We start from the raw sequence: 17,785 nt of genomic DNA, 5'->3' as shown, positions 1-17,785 counted from the left end.
ATTGACAGGAAGGAGTGGCACGCGGCACCGAGCAAACGGCCCAGGGTCACCACATTCAAGTCGCCCACCGTACCAGACGAGCTGGGTTCCTGGCAGAAAAAGTTGAAGCCCCTCCACCTTGCCCGCAAACCAGACGCGATAGCATCATATTACTCCTCCGGGATGCTGTTTATTCTGACTTTCACACGTAAGTTCTTTTTTGTGAAAAGCTCTTTGGCCAGCCTGGCTCGCTGCGCTAGTACTCCTGACATGTGCATATGTAGCGCACAAAACCTTTTACTTTCCTTGTCAAGGCGCTTTTACCTCGGAGCTAGAGAAGCTTGTTCTAGTGCGCTCCACCGTTTTACGTTGCGCCGAGGCTTTAAAACGTGTTGTCTTTTTCCCCGCCCGTTTACAGCAGGCAGATGTCCAAAAGGACCTTTTCTGTTCGATGCATGTGATGTAGAGACTGGCCGTGCTCTATAAGCAATTGCGCAATGGGGTGCGATAGTTTGCCTCCGGCTTCTACAGACAGTTCCTAATTTTCGGCATGATGTATATCACAGGTGCTCTGGAAACGTGAAAGGAAATGGCAGTCTATTCTTTGCTATTCCCTCAGCGAGTCTTTCCTTGCGTCCGTTTAGACTATCCGTTGTTCTCTAACTTTTATATCCCAGGGCATAGTTCGCGCCAACAAGAGGGTAGTTTGCGTACTGACTGTATTGCCTGAGACGCCCTGAGGGCTAGAGCACGTTGGGTGCTTCGACGGAGCCTGCGGCTGAGGTTTTAGGTCGAGTCCAGGCTGGAGTTCTAAACAAGACAACGAACTCCGCCATCGCCATCAACAGTTTTCTCTTTTCCACTTTAAAACCGTGCGCATTCGACGTTATTTTTGATAGGTCCGCTCATACTTTCCAACTTTGACTACCGCATTCTTTATGTGCTTTGTTTCCGGCATGGCCTGCTTTAGCTAATCCCCAAGAAGTTGGTACATAAGCAACCTTTATTCGTTGGCTATCGATCCCGATTACAATATCGGGACATTTTTTTCCCGCCTAAGGGGAGCACTTCCTCTGACTTTTCTTCGTCAGCGCGAACTTCAGGCTTCGTTATTTTCTGACCTAGATAGCTATTTTAGCTAGTTTCTGATTTATGCGGCTCTCCAATTTTTTCGCTGTACACCCCACTACCGTTATCGCAGGGTCTTTCGTGTAGGGGATCAGGTTCACTTCTATTAGAAGGTTTAATAGTTGCAGGACTTCGTTGTACGCCCGATTTCTACGCAGGAGCACCGTGATACCGCCGAGACACCGCCGAAACTCCGGCAGGCATAACGGACAGCACGCCGTGGTTCATCAGTAGCCGACCGCTTAGATAGCTTAAGATCATGCGTGTAACACACTAAGGGACATTATTTTCTTCCAGCACTCCTGAGTCTTCTTCCAAAACAGACTATTGAGTGTACTTTTTAAATCTGGAAAAATCGTTCAAACAAGTCTCTTTGTTTGTTTGCTTTCTGTCGCTTTGTCGACGATTCGGAGAATAGTACTGACCGATACTTTTTAGACTGTTTCTTTCCGCAAAGCCCCGAAATTTGCCCTCAAAAATAACCTTGAGCCCTTCGTAGCCATTATGGTAAGGAAACTGAGCATAATGAGCCGGTGTCCTTCAGGATGAGTGCAACCTCTCCAGCATTTTAGGATGGCGGAAACAGTTCGCGTCGTGTGATGGCATATCGAGCTGCTTGTCTGGGCAGCTTGTTAGAAAAAACGCGCTTTGATTAAAGTCAACGATTTTGGTGCGTGTTACCGTCACCCGGCAGACTGTGTTTCATCTATTACTACGGGGGAATATTTTTCCCTCGTCTGTTTTTTTGTAGGAGAAAAGCGGCAAAAATATGATCATTACTCGTTTAGTATTTGTCTCTTGTATTGTGTTCTCATTATTTTTTCTGATTTTTCTCGGACGCGCTTTGGTTATCTATGATTACTCATAGTACTGGCATTTTGTGAACGTGTACGTAGTAGATGAGGTACTCTAGAGTCATTTTGAAGCACGATCTGTTCGGCAAATATGCATATTTGCAAGTCCGACTTGTGTGGCATAAAATCTTCTGGAAGTCTGTCGACCAATGTACTTCGGGCGCTTGAACAAATACCAAGTAGGACCAATGTTACCGTCGGTCTCTTGAGCCACATAGGTGTAATGCATATAGTAATCATTAATAGAACGAAGGTACCAGCTCTTTATTTGCAGCACTGCCCTTTCAACGAGCTGTTCGTTAATCCTGGGAACAGTAATACGAATATAGAACGTTTTTAAATGCTTTATTGCTCATCCGCACCAATGGCTTCACCCGTTGCTACCTTTTCGTTTCATTTGTTTGTTGCCGAAAAGGACGCACACAGTGATCCTGCATTTAGTCTTGATAGCGCGGGTTCAATCATGGAACTAGTTGGCGATTCTAAAGTAACGGTCAACGACGGAAAAGACAAGGCTTTAAATTGTTCACGTTTAGTAACAGCGACGCATATGATGATGATGATGATTATAATAAAAATGGCAACCAATATGCGAAATATCGAAGATACTAACATCTCCTATAATAGCAATAGCAGATCAAAGTTCGTTTTTTGTAGCCTAGTGCCTTCAGAGGAGCAGCTTAGTCAAGCTAATAGGTGTTACTGGCAGCGAACCTAGTTTTTATAAAGTTAAGCTTAGCTCAACCTAACAGTAAAGATGTAGTCATATGTACATCATAAAAATGTAAAATGTAAAAAAAAAAACCTGTTAGACCAATTAGGAAAACTTTCCACTTTAGAATCAACCGAGCACAAGTGACAAAGCATTGAGCGAATGGGTCTATGTGGAATAAGTTACGAGAGATCTTGAGGACTGGTTTCTGCCAGAATGCAAAAAAGTCAAGTAGCAGAATTTGTTAACCGAGACTTGAAAACTTATCGAAAACACACAAGTGCCTATGCGCGGATAAACGTAAGAATCGCCACGAGAAGCTCAATGGAAACAGTTTGAAAGGGAACTGGATAATTGCAAGCGGCATATTCAAAACCATCACCAAAATCACCGATTACAACAACAGTCTGGTCAGTCAATAACCAGTTCTGGCTATGGCCATTGTTGATCAATGAGCCAATCTGCGACAGTATCTTTCGAATTAATAAATTATATATAGATAGACAGAAACGACAAAGTAGCTACTATCCATGAGGCTTACATGAGTTCACTGTCTCGAAGGTAAAAACTATAAGTATATTCATAATAGCCAGAAAACGTGAGGCTTATAGGATCGGTCCTATAATGTGCGTTTAGTTAGAAAATAATGTTTAAAAGAAATTATGTCAAACTTAGCTAGTGAAATAATTAATCAGTGTTTAGCACAAAAGACGTTCGGCTGCACGAAAGTGAACAGCGATGATCCGAAACTATGTACAAAAGGCACTTTCAACCATAGGCGGTTATATACTATATACATTTTCTAGCTAATGAATGACAAGCTAGGAGAGTATCTGGCAGAGTCAGTTAACCAGTTGGATTCCCGCAATCGGTACGCTACAGATCACTTGCGCACCCATATCAAAATGTAACAAGAACGGTATACGGCCTATCGCAATTTATAAACAAGAATGTCATCTATATTTCAATATCGTTAGCCAAATTTCGCACGCGTTCAATCTGACTCGTGTAACAAAAACCCAACAACGAGAAAAGGTCACGCGTATTCAGGCTACACAAGTAGAAATGTGTGAGGAGAAAAAAAAAAAACCCTTTTTGATCGCTCCCCACTTCTGCGTTCAAGCGATCACCTGCTTTATGCGTATACTAAGAAGCTTTGCAACAGCTAATCGGTCTAATTTTCTCTACGCATATAGGGTCACGAAAAAATCTTTTGGTGTTCGCTTTTGTGGGACATTCGCCGACCGAGATCTTTTTGTCAGCTTCTTCGGTATCGAGCGCCACAAACTGCGTTCGCTGCCAGTGATAGTGATGGAGCTGGAGGGCTACATAAGAAGCTGAAAAAAACACCTCTCCCGGCAAAATCATATATCAATGTCCAGGCACGAATATACGCGAAGAGCCGCGTAAATTATCATATGCCTCAATTTTGAGGGTATATCGGCCCATGTATAATGTGAGAACCGCCCACGCATGAATGCTAATCTTTTACGGAAACCGTCGAACGAACACAGCTTTATGCGGCGATAAACATTAGTATCATCAAATCAGAAATCTAACTGGACGCCTTTACACCGTTCGAGAAACGCTTAAAGGATCAATAGGCCAACAAAACCGGACGTTCCATCTTGCGCCGTCTAATAGAACTAGGCATAGGGGACGCAAGGAGCAAATTGAATTTATTTCAAATAAATTAACCATTTGCCTTATATCTGAACCAATCATTTCGTACTACACTTCGCCATGTAAATTCTTTGCCTTAAAATAGGGTCAAGGATGCAGCCAGATATTGATACGGCCAGCAGTACGTACTCAGACGTCTGTAACTGGAGTCGTCTTATCACAACAATAACAGAAAAAACATGGCTAACCAAAGCATAGCAAAAGATACGGTAGGATCATATAGAAATTACTAAAAGTTGAAGCTGCCCATTTAGGCCAGAAGAGTTTATTACTCAGTGCCTTTTTAGGCAGCGCAAGATCCAGCCCTATTGACCTAGATCGATATTGGTTCATAGAATAGACAACGCACAGAACTATCATTGCTTCTAAAGCTATAGGAGCGACTTCAACGCTATACCGACTCACTCGTAGGCCGATATCTTAGTCGGCATAGTATTCTCATTATGAATATGCTGACGATACAGTCGCAGGCCCCTTTATAGCGTTTGTAGCACGCCTTTGTCATATGGCATCGGGGCCATCGTCGCTGCCTCACAAACAACGAACCTCCTTTAGACACCTCCAAGTGACTCTGAAGTATTGCGTTAAACGTGGGTTTACCTGAATTCGTTCGCCGCATCAGTTGTCACTGAAGGGTTTCCAGAGTGTTTAGTTTAATGTTATTTATTTTGATCTCTACTTTTTGTCATTATAAAATAGAACAAGTATGATTTAGACTTACAAAGCTGTCGTAGAAGTAGAGGATTGATACTAGTGACTTGTGTAATGATGAATTTCCTGAAGATCTTATTGGGGCTATGAGGGATCGGCAAGACGAATGAAAACGTCATCGTTTTTTACCTACCATTTGCAAATGAAGTATACATTACAACTTTATAAGTGCAAAGTGGTTTTCGCAAAACCCAATAATTGGGAACGAGTGGCGAATATAGACGCCTACAATCAAAAAGTTACTACTTAGAATAAGAGTATCGCTTACTATTGCACTTCCTGGCAGCGTAGGTTAACGTCACTTACCCTTAGCGCAACTTAAAGCGCTAGCTTAGAGGTTAGAATCGGTGAATTATATTTTTTGGGTACAATAATGCCGTACAGGTTCTTCTATGTTGTCACCTTTTAGATAATAACGAAGCAGACCATTAATAGGAAATAACTATTGTACCAAGCTTCCCGAAAAGCCCCTTTAAACTCTGTTTCAAAAAAAGGTTTGCCCATGAATTACCCACGTTACCAAGCGATCAACGAGTGAAAATCATCCCCATATACTACGCTACGGTGAGCCTATAGTTTTGCCAAACCAACAACAGGTATGCTTCTTCAAGCATCCTCTATTGACATGTGACTGAATTGGATTTGTATCATATTATGCGGTATACTATACAACTGTAAAATCACTTAAAATGTAATATCTCCAACTAGTTTTTTTGAAAAATTTTTTTTTGAACTCGCGAATTCGCTAAGAATGTGTTTATGCACAAACGTAATAAGGGGTGAACTTTACTGCGGATCTATACAAGGCATATGGGAAAAACATGGACGTAATAATCTTTACCGACTGCGAAACAGTAAAAACCTAACTTCCGTAGAACCTACTGCAACCATACCTTCTATATGATAGATACGGAGTTCCACAACTACTTGTACGATCACTACCACCGTATTCGATCGACTTCATATGATTAAAATTTGCTGCTAGTCAGGTGAATTAGAGAACGATTGGAACAGCGTTTTCGAGAAGAGGTCCTATCAAAAGTGTACGGGACCAACAATGTTTTGGGCAAGTAACGTTGCCACCGTGTCCCGAAGTCGACGGCTTTCAAAGGTCCTGAAAAGAATCTGTACGGCAAGGCGAAAGATCCACTGTAGGCTTGAAAAGGGCTCTATATAAAGGTTTCATCAAACGGACTAGGTAAAGGAGTAATCAAAAAGAGAAATACCTGTAAATGCATGGTATATGATATGGGTATTTGGCGTTAATTTTGCCTTTTTTGGATTAGGAACGCGAGTCCACGTCAGGACTCATCTACCAAATGTTCGCTGACGAAATAAGATTGAAGCGGCTTCCCCTTTGCTCGGCAGATAAGCGTCCTTTCAACCTGCGAAAGCTTTTTTGGCATGCCTAAGCATCCGACCATTTTACGAACGAGAAGATCTTTAGATGATTTAATCTTTAGAAATGATCGTCAGTTTTTCTTTGGAGAAAAATTTTAGAACAATTGATGCTACCGTACCTGCTGTTGATAAGCTCATATTCTTTGTAAGTGCCGTGGCTGTCGAGATCTCCTCGTTGCCGATAAAATTTTACCGCATAGTATAACAATGATTACTACAGGAACGAAGCTACTTATAATTGGTATCGTCGTCAATATCAGTACTCCTAAATTTTAAAACTTTGCAAAAGCTTCCGACGGTCTTTCAGCGCACGGCCCGATCGCATTTAGTCCGAATATAAGCGATTCGCGATAGTGACACACGTGCGTTTGTTTTGCTTGTTTATACCTGATCTATAAGATGCCAAAGCATCTAAATCTCTACGATGCACATCGATTTTACAGAGGAGAAATGGCGCCCACAATTGGATGACATTGTAGTATAGAGCTATTTTTGTACAAAGTTAATTACTAAACAAATCCTGATGGTTAACGTGAAGTCGTTTGATTCTGTCGCATGTATAGGCCTTGGAAGGAGGAGTGAATGTTTAATCAAATAGCTCGATGATCCAAACTTGGGCACGAATCCCGTAAAGACGGGGTAGTCGTACGTAATTGGTGTAAGTAGTGATTTGAACGTAAGATACTGAAATGCTGCCCTCTATGGCGTTTCGAACGATTTGCTATATAGGCTAGCCTTTTGTGGGGCCATTTCGGTCATGGTTGAACTTTTTTACGTGCAGCCGTCTAGTGTTTAATATGATCAGCTGTGACGATACGACTTTCATACGACACTAACTTTTTGTGCCATGTATTTCCATGCCATTTCTTAGCACATATCTTGCAATCAAGAAAAGAGCTACTCTTCATCTTTTAATTCATAGACTAGACGTCTAGCCGGCCAAGATTCTACGATAGGATGCGTTTTTGAAATGTAGCTTTATATATATATATATAGAAAATTCAAATACGCTTTTGTCAAGGAGGAGGTGGACAACGATACGGCAAGGAGTGATTCATTCCCAGTATCTGAAATACTGGATATAATGTAAGCGCCGTTGCCGCACATGCGTCTGTCTGGACGTGCTTTACGTACCAATATAATAATTTATAGGTTTCGTTCAAGCTATGTTCGGCTTAGGTCCAATCGCAATTTGCTGGTTTGAAAATTTCGTCCATATGAACAATGATTTACAAGATACTCTTTTGGCAAAAATATCGCTGGTGTGAGCCAAATAAGGTCAGATAAAGCGGGGCCAAGACGCGCGCGCACGGGGCGACCAACCAGCTACCGCCGACTACCAGCTTCCATTTGCTGATCGCGTTACGCAGCTAGTGTTGAAGCAGTTGTTGTTTTCCCGATAGCGATGTCCATCTCTAATTTTCCACCGTTAATAATATGATCTGATCAGAAAATTCTGTCTTGTTGAAATTTCAACAGAGATAACAAGTAAACTATCGTCGCTATTTGGCACAATCAGAAACTAAGAATAACCATGTTTGCTCTGATTGAAACGAACCAACGGTAGAGGAAGTCGAAATTCTGGGAAGCTGATAACAGTCCGTTAACTGCGACAGCTGCATTTTGTGCGCCATGATATCAATGACTGATGCGAAAATCGACCCAAGATCACATCTGATCAGACCAACTCGACGTCCTGGCATCCGCAAGCGTCGGCGAGGTCTTTTGCGTGGTGGCAATGATCGTGTGGAAGAGGATCCGATTCTCGAATTGTTTCGACAAATTTACGTAACGCTTTATTCCCATATTTTGTATCTGCTTATCGTCGGGTACCTTCAGATGGTAAGTGCCGAAAAAAAAAATTCGCAGCTAGTATCAATATTTTGCCTTGTGTGAATTCGAAAACGCTGAATTTTACATCTCCTTGCCGCGCCCTACCACAAAGATACGCGGACCGCAAAGTAGACACTCAGATTGGTTGTCACCTATAGAAGATAAGTAATGTGTTCGAGAAAAGGACTTAAGGCATGAACCTATAGTCAGGTCGGGAGCTGGTGATGTGTTAAGAAGCACTGACTCTTAGCTGGGCCACTGGAACGCTGTTCCATTTTAAGTCTTGTTATTTATGTTAGTCATAAGATTGTTCTGGTTCTGGTAAATCGTAGAGCTAAATTTTTCTAAAATACAACAATGGGATGCTTTAGTTTAGCATCATAGAATCCGAGAACGTCATTGGCATTTTTCACGCTGCTTGTTCGCGATTGAGTCGCGGTGAGGTTGAAACGTCACTTTCCTCGTGGCTGATTTCTGTCTGATAGCTATTGCAAACAGATGCATGTAAACATGACGTTGACACGGCTATGTGACATTTTTTTCCCTAACGAATTCGAACGATGCTTCTACATGTTAAACTACATAGAAGACTCGTTAACAACAGTACTTGTTGTGAGTAACAAGTAATGTAGAAAATAATTCTGTTACCGAAATCACCTTCACATTAGTAAAACCTGTTTTGATTTCAGAACAATGTGTGGCAGGATCTCTTCCGATTGATCTATGGATCTTTCCCTTTTCCCACTATACGTCCAAGAGTTTCTCCTGACCGTTCGCGTACGTGGTACACATTTGACAACGCGTACATTTACTATCCGGAAGGGATAATGCCAAGAGGAGAGAATCTCCGTATAGCACGCGACGCTTACGTGCGAGCCTTCCCTCGGCTTTTAGTTTCCATGCGAATGATTGATGAAGCAGGTAATGAGTTGCCCGATGCCAATTACTATATTAATTTGCGACACCCCCGCCGACGAGATGAAGCCCCTCGAACGAATGAGACTAAAAGGTCCCAGTGGATTGTCGATGGGGAATATCGATATATTGAGATCAACTGGGAATGTGCTCTCTGGTGGACGCGGACAGCATTTTGGTTGTACGTTCCTCTAAACCAAAACGCTAATGGACAGAATATTGTTCAACACCGTCGAGTACGACTGGGGGCTCGCAAGGTCTTTCTACGACCACACGTAACTGTTCTACACCGCGAACTACTGGAAGAGAACTACAACGCAGTCAATTGTGTCTACTTCTTCGATGTTCACTGGTGGGCGTTCAATATCCCATTGGAGGCACCCGTAGAACCGGAAGCCAGAATCCGCATGTACCTGCGGTGGCCAAACCCGCAGGACTCGGCACCTGTCTCTCCTGGGAAGCGACATACCGTCCCAGGCACCCAGGTCACCGAAAAAAGGTCTGTCACAACTGGTCACGCTAGCTCAGGGGTTGCGGTGAATTGCAGCGTAGAATACAGATCGAACCATGTTTCGACGCAGACAACAGTAACCATGTGTGGTATGCCATAAACATACTACGACGGAACATCAAAATCCAATGCCTGAGCAAAATCCGAATGATGATGATGCATCTTTATTTTAGTATTACTCATATGCTATCTAATCGTTTTGAACGGGTAAGTTTGAATGTTACAGGCATAATTAGAAGGATAATCTACAAAACTAGAGTTTATTTTGATTGAATAGCCTAGAATTTATCCGCTTGATTATTGCCGGGCCGTTTTGACCTGGCGAGAAAATATTCAACAGTTAAAACGACATTCTTGGATAAAACCAATAAACACAAGACAGGCCGACTGGCGACAGCCATTTGGGGAAAAACCAAGAATCTGAGTATGTATATACAGTACTAGTACAAACTATGGGGTATCACGGAGGGCAACGGGGACGGTCAATGTGGCTCAAGATTGATCGTGTGCTTCGCTTAGAACACATTAGTGGATGTTGTTCCATGATGGCGCACAGGCAACGTTGGTGCACGCTGCATGAAAGAAATACGAAGGGGCCTGGATTTAGATTTGGACGTGAACATGCTTCGTTTCGCTGGGAGTCAATGGAGCAGCTTAGCGTAATGCTTACCGGTGTCCCGGATGAAACACCTACTTCACCACTAAATGTAATTATTAGATTAAATAACCGTAAGACGCGTAGCCCAAACCCCGTTTGGTTTGTTGCGTCTCGCTTCAAACGTAGACAAGTCCACTACGCAGGATAAATATCGAGCTTTTTATTAACATATGCATATTTTTCGTGGATTAAAACAACTGAGCTCGGGTGTCGCGCTCTGAAGTCTTACCCTAGATTTGAAACTCAGAGGTGCTTTGATTCAATAATAATCATAAACGCAACTTAGTGTCAAAGCAGGAATTTCAGGGAACGTCTGACCAGCACATCCACAGACGTTAGTTGGAAGGATTGCATCGCGGTATGTTGAAGCTCAGACGTTTATGTCAATACACACTTAACATATAACTCTTCATTTTAACACACTTTGGCAATTTTTTCCTATTTGGGTTCTCAATTTACCGGAAAAGTGCACAAAAATGTATTATGCACAATTGAGGAGTATCAATTATTAGAACTAATAATAAACATCAAAACGATTGTTGATAAATGTGCTACCGCTCTGAAGACTCAGTGAAGGTTCAGTTCTGGGAAATTGTTTGTAGTCTTGTGTGGGTTCGAGTGGCGCCAGTTGAAGGAAGCTACCATATCAGTCGCTCGAGTAGCTTTTTTTGCCGGTCAAGATAATCGGCAGCTTAGACTTTAAGCTATTGATGAGAAGATAGTTACTGTGGGCGAAAACAGTCCAAAAGAAGCTTCCTACGTCGCTATCAGGACCGCGCTATAGGCAGCAAACGTCAAAGGCAAGAAGACGCAGCCGTGCGCATCGGTGCTGATGTCAGAAGCAACAAGAACCAAATAAGTCAGCGATGAACAGCACAGAAACTACGTAGATTATACATTATATCTATATGTCAAACTATAGGCCTAAATCTTGCACTTGCTGTGTTTACAAACGAGGGAAATTGAGCTATTACACAAATTTTCGGGCCTTAGCGTATTTGCTTATAATTAAGCAAATCAGAGCATACAGTAAATGTTTTACAACAAATTAATATAAGGATGTATACTTAAGTGGCTTGTATGCAAATAACATACAAGCCGAACTTATCTGGGCAGTGTTCGCGTACGGCCGGACGATTGAACTAAGGACACGGTTATTCCAATAGTTTCCACAACACTCGTTCTATTTGTCCTAAATACTGCAAATTTTCACTTAAGAGGCAGGAATCTTAGGTACGTAAGTAAGTTAGCAAAAAATGCTACGCTTCTGTGGGATGTATTGAGTACGAATATATCATGTCGCACTGTCTTTACGCCTCCTAAAATTGCGCACGCTAGCATGAGTCGCTCGGACCCCGTGTCGGTAGGTTGAGATTACCGATAATCAGTTAAATAGGGCAAAAATAATTCGCTGTTATCAAAAGTCCTTAGTAATAATTTTTTTCTCATAAGGGGTAGTTCCTAAATAGCACGGAACTTCTTCGGTTTAAAGGATGGTCAATTAAAAACTCAGAAATCTTGATAGGAGGTTAAAGACCGATATTAATGGTATAATATCGGATGGAGTACAATATATCTCGTTGTTCGTCTCAGTAACTTCTTCTGTCTGTTAGAATGCTTTCGGGGGAAGAGTCTATGTTATTCCCATGAGCGTTTCGTTTCATACACCATAGAGCTTAAGGTCATATTAAAAAAGATATTATTTGAACAAAAGGATAATATAGAAATGTTCCTTAGAGTAAAAAAATGAAGAGTCGTTCCGTCCAATACATCGGTGGCGACGATTTTACTAATGACAGACCTATAGCTTCAATATCGCCCATTGGATCTTCCTTTTAAACAACTATATCAAATGATCAATGCTCTTACATGCTACCGAAACTAATTTTTGCCAAAGCTCATTTTTGCATGAATTTGAAAATTCGAAAAAACCCGCTGAGATGGTAGCCATACTCATGGGTTTTTTTTACCAAGTACTAGTGTATAAGTCGCGGTGAACAGCCGCCGATAATACCGGTATGGTAATTGGATCCCATTGAAAAGGAACTGGGAAACAAGGAAGACACAATAACATCTACATAATAATACTAGACAATGATTCTTGGCAGGTCGCAGGTAACGTATGTGTTAAGTCTCACGTGCGCAAACTGTGCTTTTAGATCAACCGCTCAATGGTCACAATAAGTGTTTATTAAAGCAGCGACTGCCGCCACATCCTTGGAGTCATTCGAAAAATTCAATGGCGCATCTATTGCGTTCGACACGGCGTTTCAATCTATGTCACACCACGAAACATAAGACTTGTAATCCTAGATTTAGAATAACACTACTAGCGGTATCGATTTTTTGGTAGTCAGTAGACAAAAAAAAAATGGCATTCTAGCCGAAACGTAACATGAGTACATAGACACAATGTTAACAAAATATACTACTATATTGTTCTAGTTAACAGAAAGCCAATTGAATTTTGTGTAACGACGGGTTCTGACGTTAGAGATTAACTGAAGAGCTTGGTTCTCCGTTAGTACATTAAGCTTTACTTCCCTGAAAACATGAAAATAACTTAAAAGCTTGTATTGTCGTATACGTAAATTTTTTCAAAGAAAAAAAACGAAAATTCGCTATGTAAGCATCGTTGGGAATGCTCTATGGATGGATGCAAAAGGTGTAGAACTTTCGAAAATAAATTCACCTAGGACGCGGACAAACAAATAGTTATCGAAGATTCTGCTAAAACTTTACGAAACTACAAGCCCCTCGGAACCATTGCATGTTTCTTGAGCTTTTTATAGCAATGGTCTATTCGAGAGTCTTCGAATAACAACTATTTTCCCTGTATAGCAAAAGAAAAATGCCCTTTAGCTGGAATGAAGTCCTAGTATTAGTTCAGGGCACAATCTACAATATACGGTTCAGCTTAAATAATACCGTTAGCAACACATCGATTTAAAACAGACGCGGACATTCCGTCTTTGAGACTATTTGCTTTAATGGAACGATCTGTCCATGCCTTTGAAAGCACATACTAGGCATAGGGTAGGACAAAAGTACTGTATAGAAACGGCAGTGCTTCTCCGCTATAGGCCTGATAAAAAAAATGAAAATTCCAGTTTCTTAAAGACCTGGAGACACCTAACTCACCTGAAACCAATACTAACGAGTTCGTACAGATACTTAAACGCACTAAACGCAGATTATGTACCATACTCGTATAAAAACAAAACACCGATAGGAATCTGAATAAAGAGGAATGATAAAAAAACAAAAGGTAATAGACGTTATTTAGGCGACCGTATTTCTCAATATCTTCGTAATAAATATGGCGAGATGCTGAACCAAGTGTCGTCGGTATGTCACAAGACAAAGTCTCGAACGTCACGTTTGGCTTCAGATTAAATATCATGAAACAGTACGCAGTTTCGCGAGAAGCGTTGATTCAATTGATTGACCATACAAAGTCGTCTTCGAGCTATATTCGCATAAGTCCTTCATTGAAGCTGATGCTTCCACAGATAGCATCGATAGGCCTCTTGGTCCTAGTTGCCACAGTTTTTGTCCAACGCCAAAATTATATACACTGGATTCAAGCATCGGCTTTTATAGCTACTATGAGTTTTATTTTAAATACTTGAACTATTTTTTGTCGGTATCATGACCTGCATATACGGCTATGAAAAAAAAAAAAGTTCCTGTTATGATAGATACGTTTTATTTGAAGTTAAAAAGTCGTTACTTTTACGCAACAACATTTAGGCAGTGTTTTTTTCTTCGGCCGGGACATTCTTTAAGAATCTTACCCGTACATGTTTAATTCCCATCGTATTAACTACTGCCTATAACGGCCTAACACTTTATTCCTCCCTGTGTTTTCCAAAGAGACCTATCCCGAAAGTAGCTGTTCAAGCCATTTAAGATCCACGAATCAAAGATCTACGAATAACAATGTTAAGCCAGCTAGTACTGATAGAAAGCAAAAATTAACGAAACTCGACCAGAGTGGCAATATTGATCTACGTACAACAGCGACTACGTACGACCATGTCGCTGAGTGCGAACAGTGAGCACGAGTTGTTATCACACTTAATTGGACCAGTTCGACGTTTTGGCGTCCGCAAATGTAAGCGACGTTTCCTGCAGGGTGGTTTAGATCCTGTGGAAGTGGAACCGGGACTCGACCTATTCCGACGAATTTATTTAAAATTTTATGATCATATTTTGTATCTGCTTCTTGTTGGAAAGCTTCAAAAGGTAGGTTGTCGAAATGTTTCGTATTTTATAGTTTCCCTTATACGCGCACTCCACGAATTAACATAAATGCTAGCACATGGGTAAATAACTGCGCATACACCTCGGCTTCGGAGCGTTTCAGTTTTAACTATTTCGAGATTCGGACGTATCACTATCTTCCACACACATACGAATCACAAACATAACTTTGTCTTGAACATATGGACTGTTACTGTTGATCTAATTGTTTTCTGTTTTCCGCTATGATGATGTTGACATTACGTTGTTGTCCGTTTTTCATTGCAGAATGACTTGTGGCAGGAACTATTCCGCTTAATTTATAATAGATTGCCTTTCCCTCGTGTAAGTGAGAGAATTTCGTCTGATGGCACGCGCACGTGGCACAGGTTTCAGCACCATCCTCTTTCGCCGGAAGATCATATGCCAAGCGGAGATACTCTTCGCGTTGCATGTAACGCTTACACACGAGCCATTCCTCGGCTGCGCGTCTGTATCGGAACTATTGATGACGACGGTAACGAGTTGGAACCCAACAATCACTGCATTTATATGCAACAGCCCGGTGAAGGTCAATGGATTGTTGACTGGAACTATCGAGATATTAAGATAAACTGGGAAAGTTCAGAATGGTGGCTGCAAACTCGATTCTGGTTATATACTCCCGACGATTTATATGGCGGCCAAGATGCAAGCCAAAATGGTAATGAAAATGCGGGCCAAAACGGCAACCAAGACGAAAACAAAGGCAGAAGTCAAGATGATGACCCAGAAGAGGGTCAAACCGGAAGTCCAAACGTGGGTCGAAATGCAGATCTGCCCGAACGCCCACCCGATAACTCACGGGCAGATCCAAGTTTAAAACAACTCAAATTCCGCAAAGTAGAACTTGAGCCTGAGGTGCTCTGCAGCAACCATCATGTAGCTGTTCTGCACGACGCATCTGAGGAGGCCGAGGAGTTCGCTCTCAACGAAATCAAATGTGTGTATGTTTTCTATATCTATTGGTGGGCAGCCGATCGCCCAAGGGCTGAAGGGGTGGCTCCGGAAATAAAGCTTATTGTGCGTATACACTGGCCGTATTTGCAGCAAGCTCTACCTACGGGTACAGAGGAGCCCACCGTTGAAGCCGGAAGTTTAGTTACTCCAAAAGTCAACGTAAAATCCTGGCTCGATAAACGACTGAAGCATCGCGAAATAAGTTCGCGCGGTTTAACTTTGCTTAGTGGGCAAGGCAGCACAACTGAAGATCTGCACTGAACAAGCGACATCAATACCAATTGCAACGATAGATATTTCTCTTGTAATATAAATTAAATGATTATAAAATCGTGTGAGTTGTGCGTGTCAATCTAGGGTCAAAATCAATGATAGGATGTGCAGGCTAACAAATGCGTGTAGGTGTGCTTGTTACAGCTGTAATCCAGTCAATATCAGAGTCATTTCGGATGCATAAAACCGTGCAGTCTCCAATTCCAAATCGTGCGACAGTGGTAACGGGTTTGCCTGCTATACATACAGGCGCTTACTGGCGTAGACGCAGTTTGTTTTGTGGTAAGGGACAGCCACCTGAAGTTATGCTTGGCAGTAACTTTTTTGAAAGGGTTCACTTTTACAGCATAGAGCGGGGTGAACAGAAAGCGTAGAACTTCCCCGGAAAAATGTTAGAATACTTATTTTCGGAGCTTCCGCTGAAAATTCAGGGTTGGTGTCAGCTGCGCCTCCAATTACGGCGTGTATTTCTTAACCTGTTTATTATGAAAACGAGAACCCAGCGGTAATCGTTAGGCTGGAGTTTGGCAATATTGAAGCGCGAGATATACGAAAATAGCGTTTTCTAGAATCCACAACGTCTATTCGGGTAGCTTTGCACTCCGTAAATACACTGACAGCAGTGATTTTAATAATTAAATTCAGCCCAGCGAAAAAAGTCCGAGAAAAAGTGTCTTTTTTCACAAAGAAGCAATTTTCTAAGTAGAATCTGATCCGTCCGTTTTGGTAAATCAATACATTTCTTTCAATGACTTCTCCCGTTTCTTTCATTACTTTAGCTAAATCACGTTAGCACTTCATCATTAATATATGAAACATAAGCTATCTCCTCCTATGATATTAATTATGATCACTATGACAAGGAAGAAGGCCTGTTATTTGTATGTAAGTACTTCGACTGGCAATAACTTACTGTTGGACCTATGACCAATTTTTGCTGGTATTTGGGCATCGTCGAAGGATATACAAATCCGACAGCCGGCAACTATGAAACTATTATACCACATTCTTTAAAGACTTCCCCTTAGCACAATTATTTCACCGAATATTCTATGGGTTTACTTCGCCAATAAGGTTTGTGAAATTAAGGAAAAGAAAAATATCTTTACAAAAATCATACCTCGATGCGTTTAGTCATCGAACCAAGCCAAACACACCGTTTCCGACATCGTCAATCATAGTATGTACTCTAAATTTTATCAAACAAATCATCGTTCATGTGAAAACTTCCAATCTACTAAATGTATCCTCATTGTTTTTTTCAAATGGTCCATTCAGAGCCAAGTCTTCACAGCTCTACAGGAGCTCGTCTAGGAGTTTGCAAAACGATGTACGATTGCCAAAAATAAAAAAAAGCGCAAATACTATTATTCCTTACAAGTGTTTAGTTAGGTCTGTATAATTTAACACGTCGTCGCCGGCATGCAAAAAGGACACAATATAACGGAACTGTTATTGTATGCGCCTTGCCAGGCTGTGCGCGTTTATCAGCGGTCACGCTCGCCAGCGTGGATATTTTTGTTTTCTCAAGCTAGTCCTTCGAATTTTTTAATGCTATTTAGGTCTATAACAAAAGTTTTGTTAAAACGACGACGAGGCCTTATTTTATATTATTGTTCTACATGTTTGACCTTGTATTAAACACAGTGTAGCATTTCTGGAATCAAGATACGTTACCTAGCAGATTTGCTATCTTGCTGTTATGATTACACAATAATTCCTACATGAAACGAATGCTATAAATATAACCATATATTCAATAACACATTAAAGATTAGAGCACTCGACAGCCACCGTACGGCTGGCGTAATATCAAATATATATAGATTTTTAAACAAAAACAACTGAGGCAGCATGAACGTTTACGTTTGAAATAGATGAAG

At 41.3% G+C, this 17,785-nt stretch overlaps 2 protein-coding genes and 1 long non-coding RNA gene across 6 annotated transcripts in view; 2 read left to right on the top strand and 1 right to left on the bottom strand.

The window, feature by feature from the left end:
• LOC147755820 (uncharacterized) overlaps positions 1-5,181 on the bottom strand; it is a 30,085-nt gene extending 24,904 nt beyond the window's left edge. The window contains exon 1 of the long non-coding RNA XR_015325608.1: positions 5,078-5,181. This is a non-coding gene — a long non-coding RNA (uncharacterized LOC147755820). The remainder of the gene's footprint in view (positions 1-5,077) is intronic.
• A 261-nt stretch (positions 5,182-5,442) lies between these two features.
• Positions 5,443-9,875, top strand: LOC111249462 (uncharacterized). Of its 4 annotated transcripts, XM_022803354.2 has the most exons (4): positions 5,443-5,631; positions 7,032-7,126; positions 8,036-8,310; positions 8,991-9,875. In XM_022803354.2, exons 3-4 carry the CDS (start codon positions 8,101-8,103, stop codon positions 9,825-9,827), a joined length of 1,047 nt encoding a protein of 348 aa, XP_022659089.1. In that variant the 5' UTR covers positions 5,443-5,631; positions 7,032-7,126; positions 8,036-8,100; the 3' UTR covers positions 9,828-9,875. The 4 variants fall into 4 exon arrangements, with proteins under 4 accessions (XP_022659089.1, XP_022659085.1, XP_086843088.1 ...); XM_022803350.2 differs by lacking the exon at positions 7,032-7,126; XM_086986962.1 differs by lacking the exon at positions 7,032-7,126 and having other exon boundaries at positions 7,948-8,310.
• Positions 9,876-14,108: 4,233 nt separating this feature from the next.
• On the top strand, positions 14,109-15,964 carry LOC111249437 (uncharacterized). The gene is made up of 2 exons (XM_022803305.2): positions 14,109-14,633; positions 14,919-15,964. The coding sequence occupies exons 1-2, from the start codon at positions 14,424-14,426 to the stop codon at positions 15,888-15,890; spliced, it is 1,182 nt and encodes a 393-aa protein (XP_022659040.1). The 5' UTR covers positions 14,109-14,423; the 3' UTR covers positions 15,891-15,964.
• The last annotated feature ends 1,821 nt before the right edge of the window (positions 15,965-17,785 follow it).

The sequence above is a fragment of the Varroa destructor genome, unplaced genomic scaffold (assembly GCF_002443255.2).
Source record: "Varroa destructor unplaced genomic scaffold, Vdes_3.0 BEIS01000004.1, whole genome shotgun sequence".
Classification (NCBI taxonomy): domain Eukaryota; kingdom Metazoa; phylum Arthropoda; class Arachnida; order Mesostigmata; family Varroidae; genus Varroa; species Varroa destructor.
This window is presented reverse-complemented; position numbering and strand designations above follow the sequence as displayed.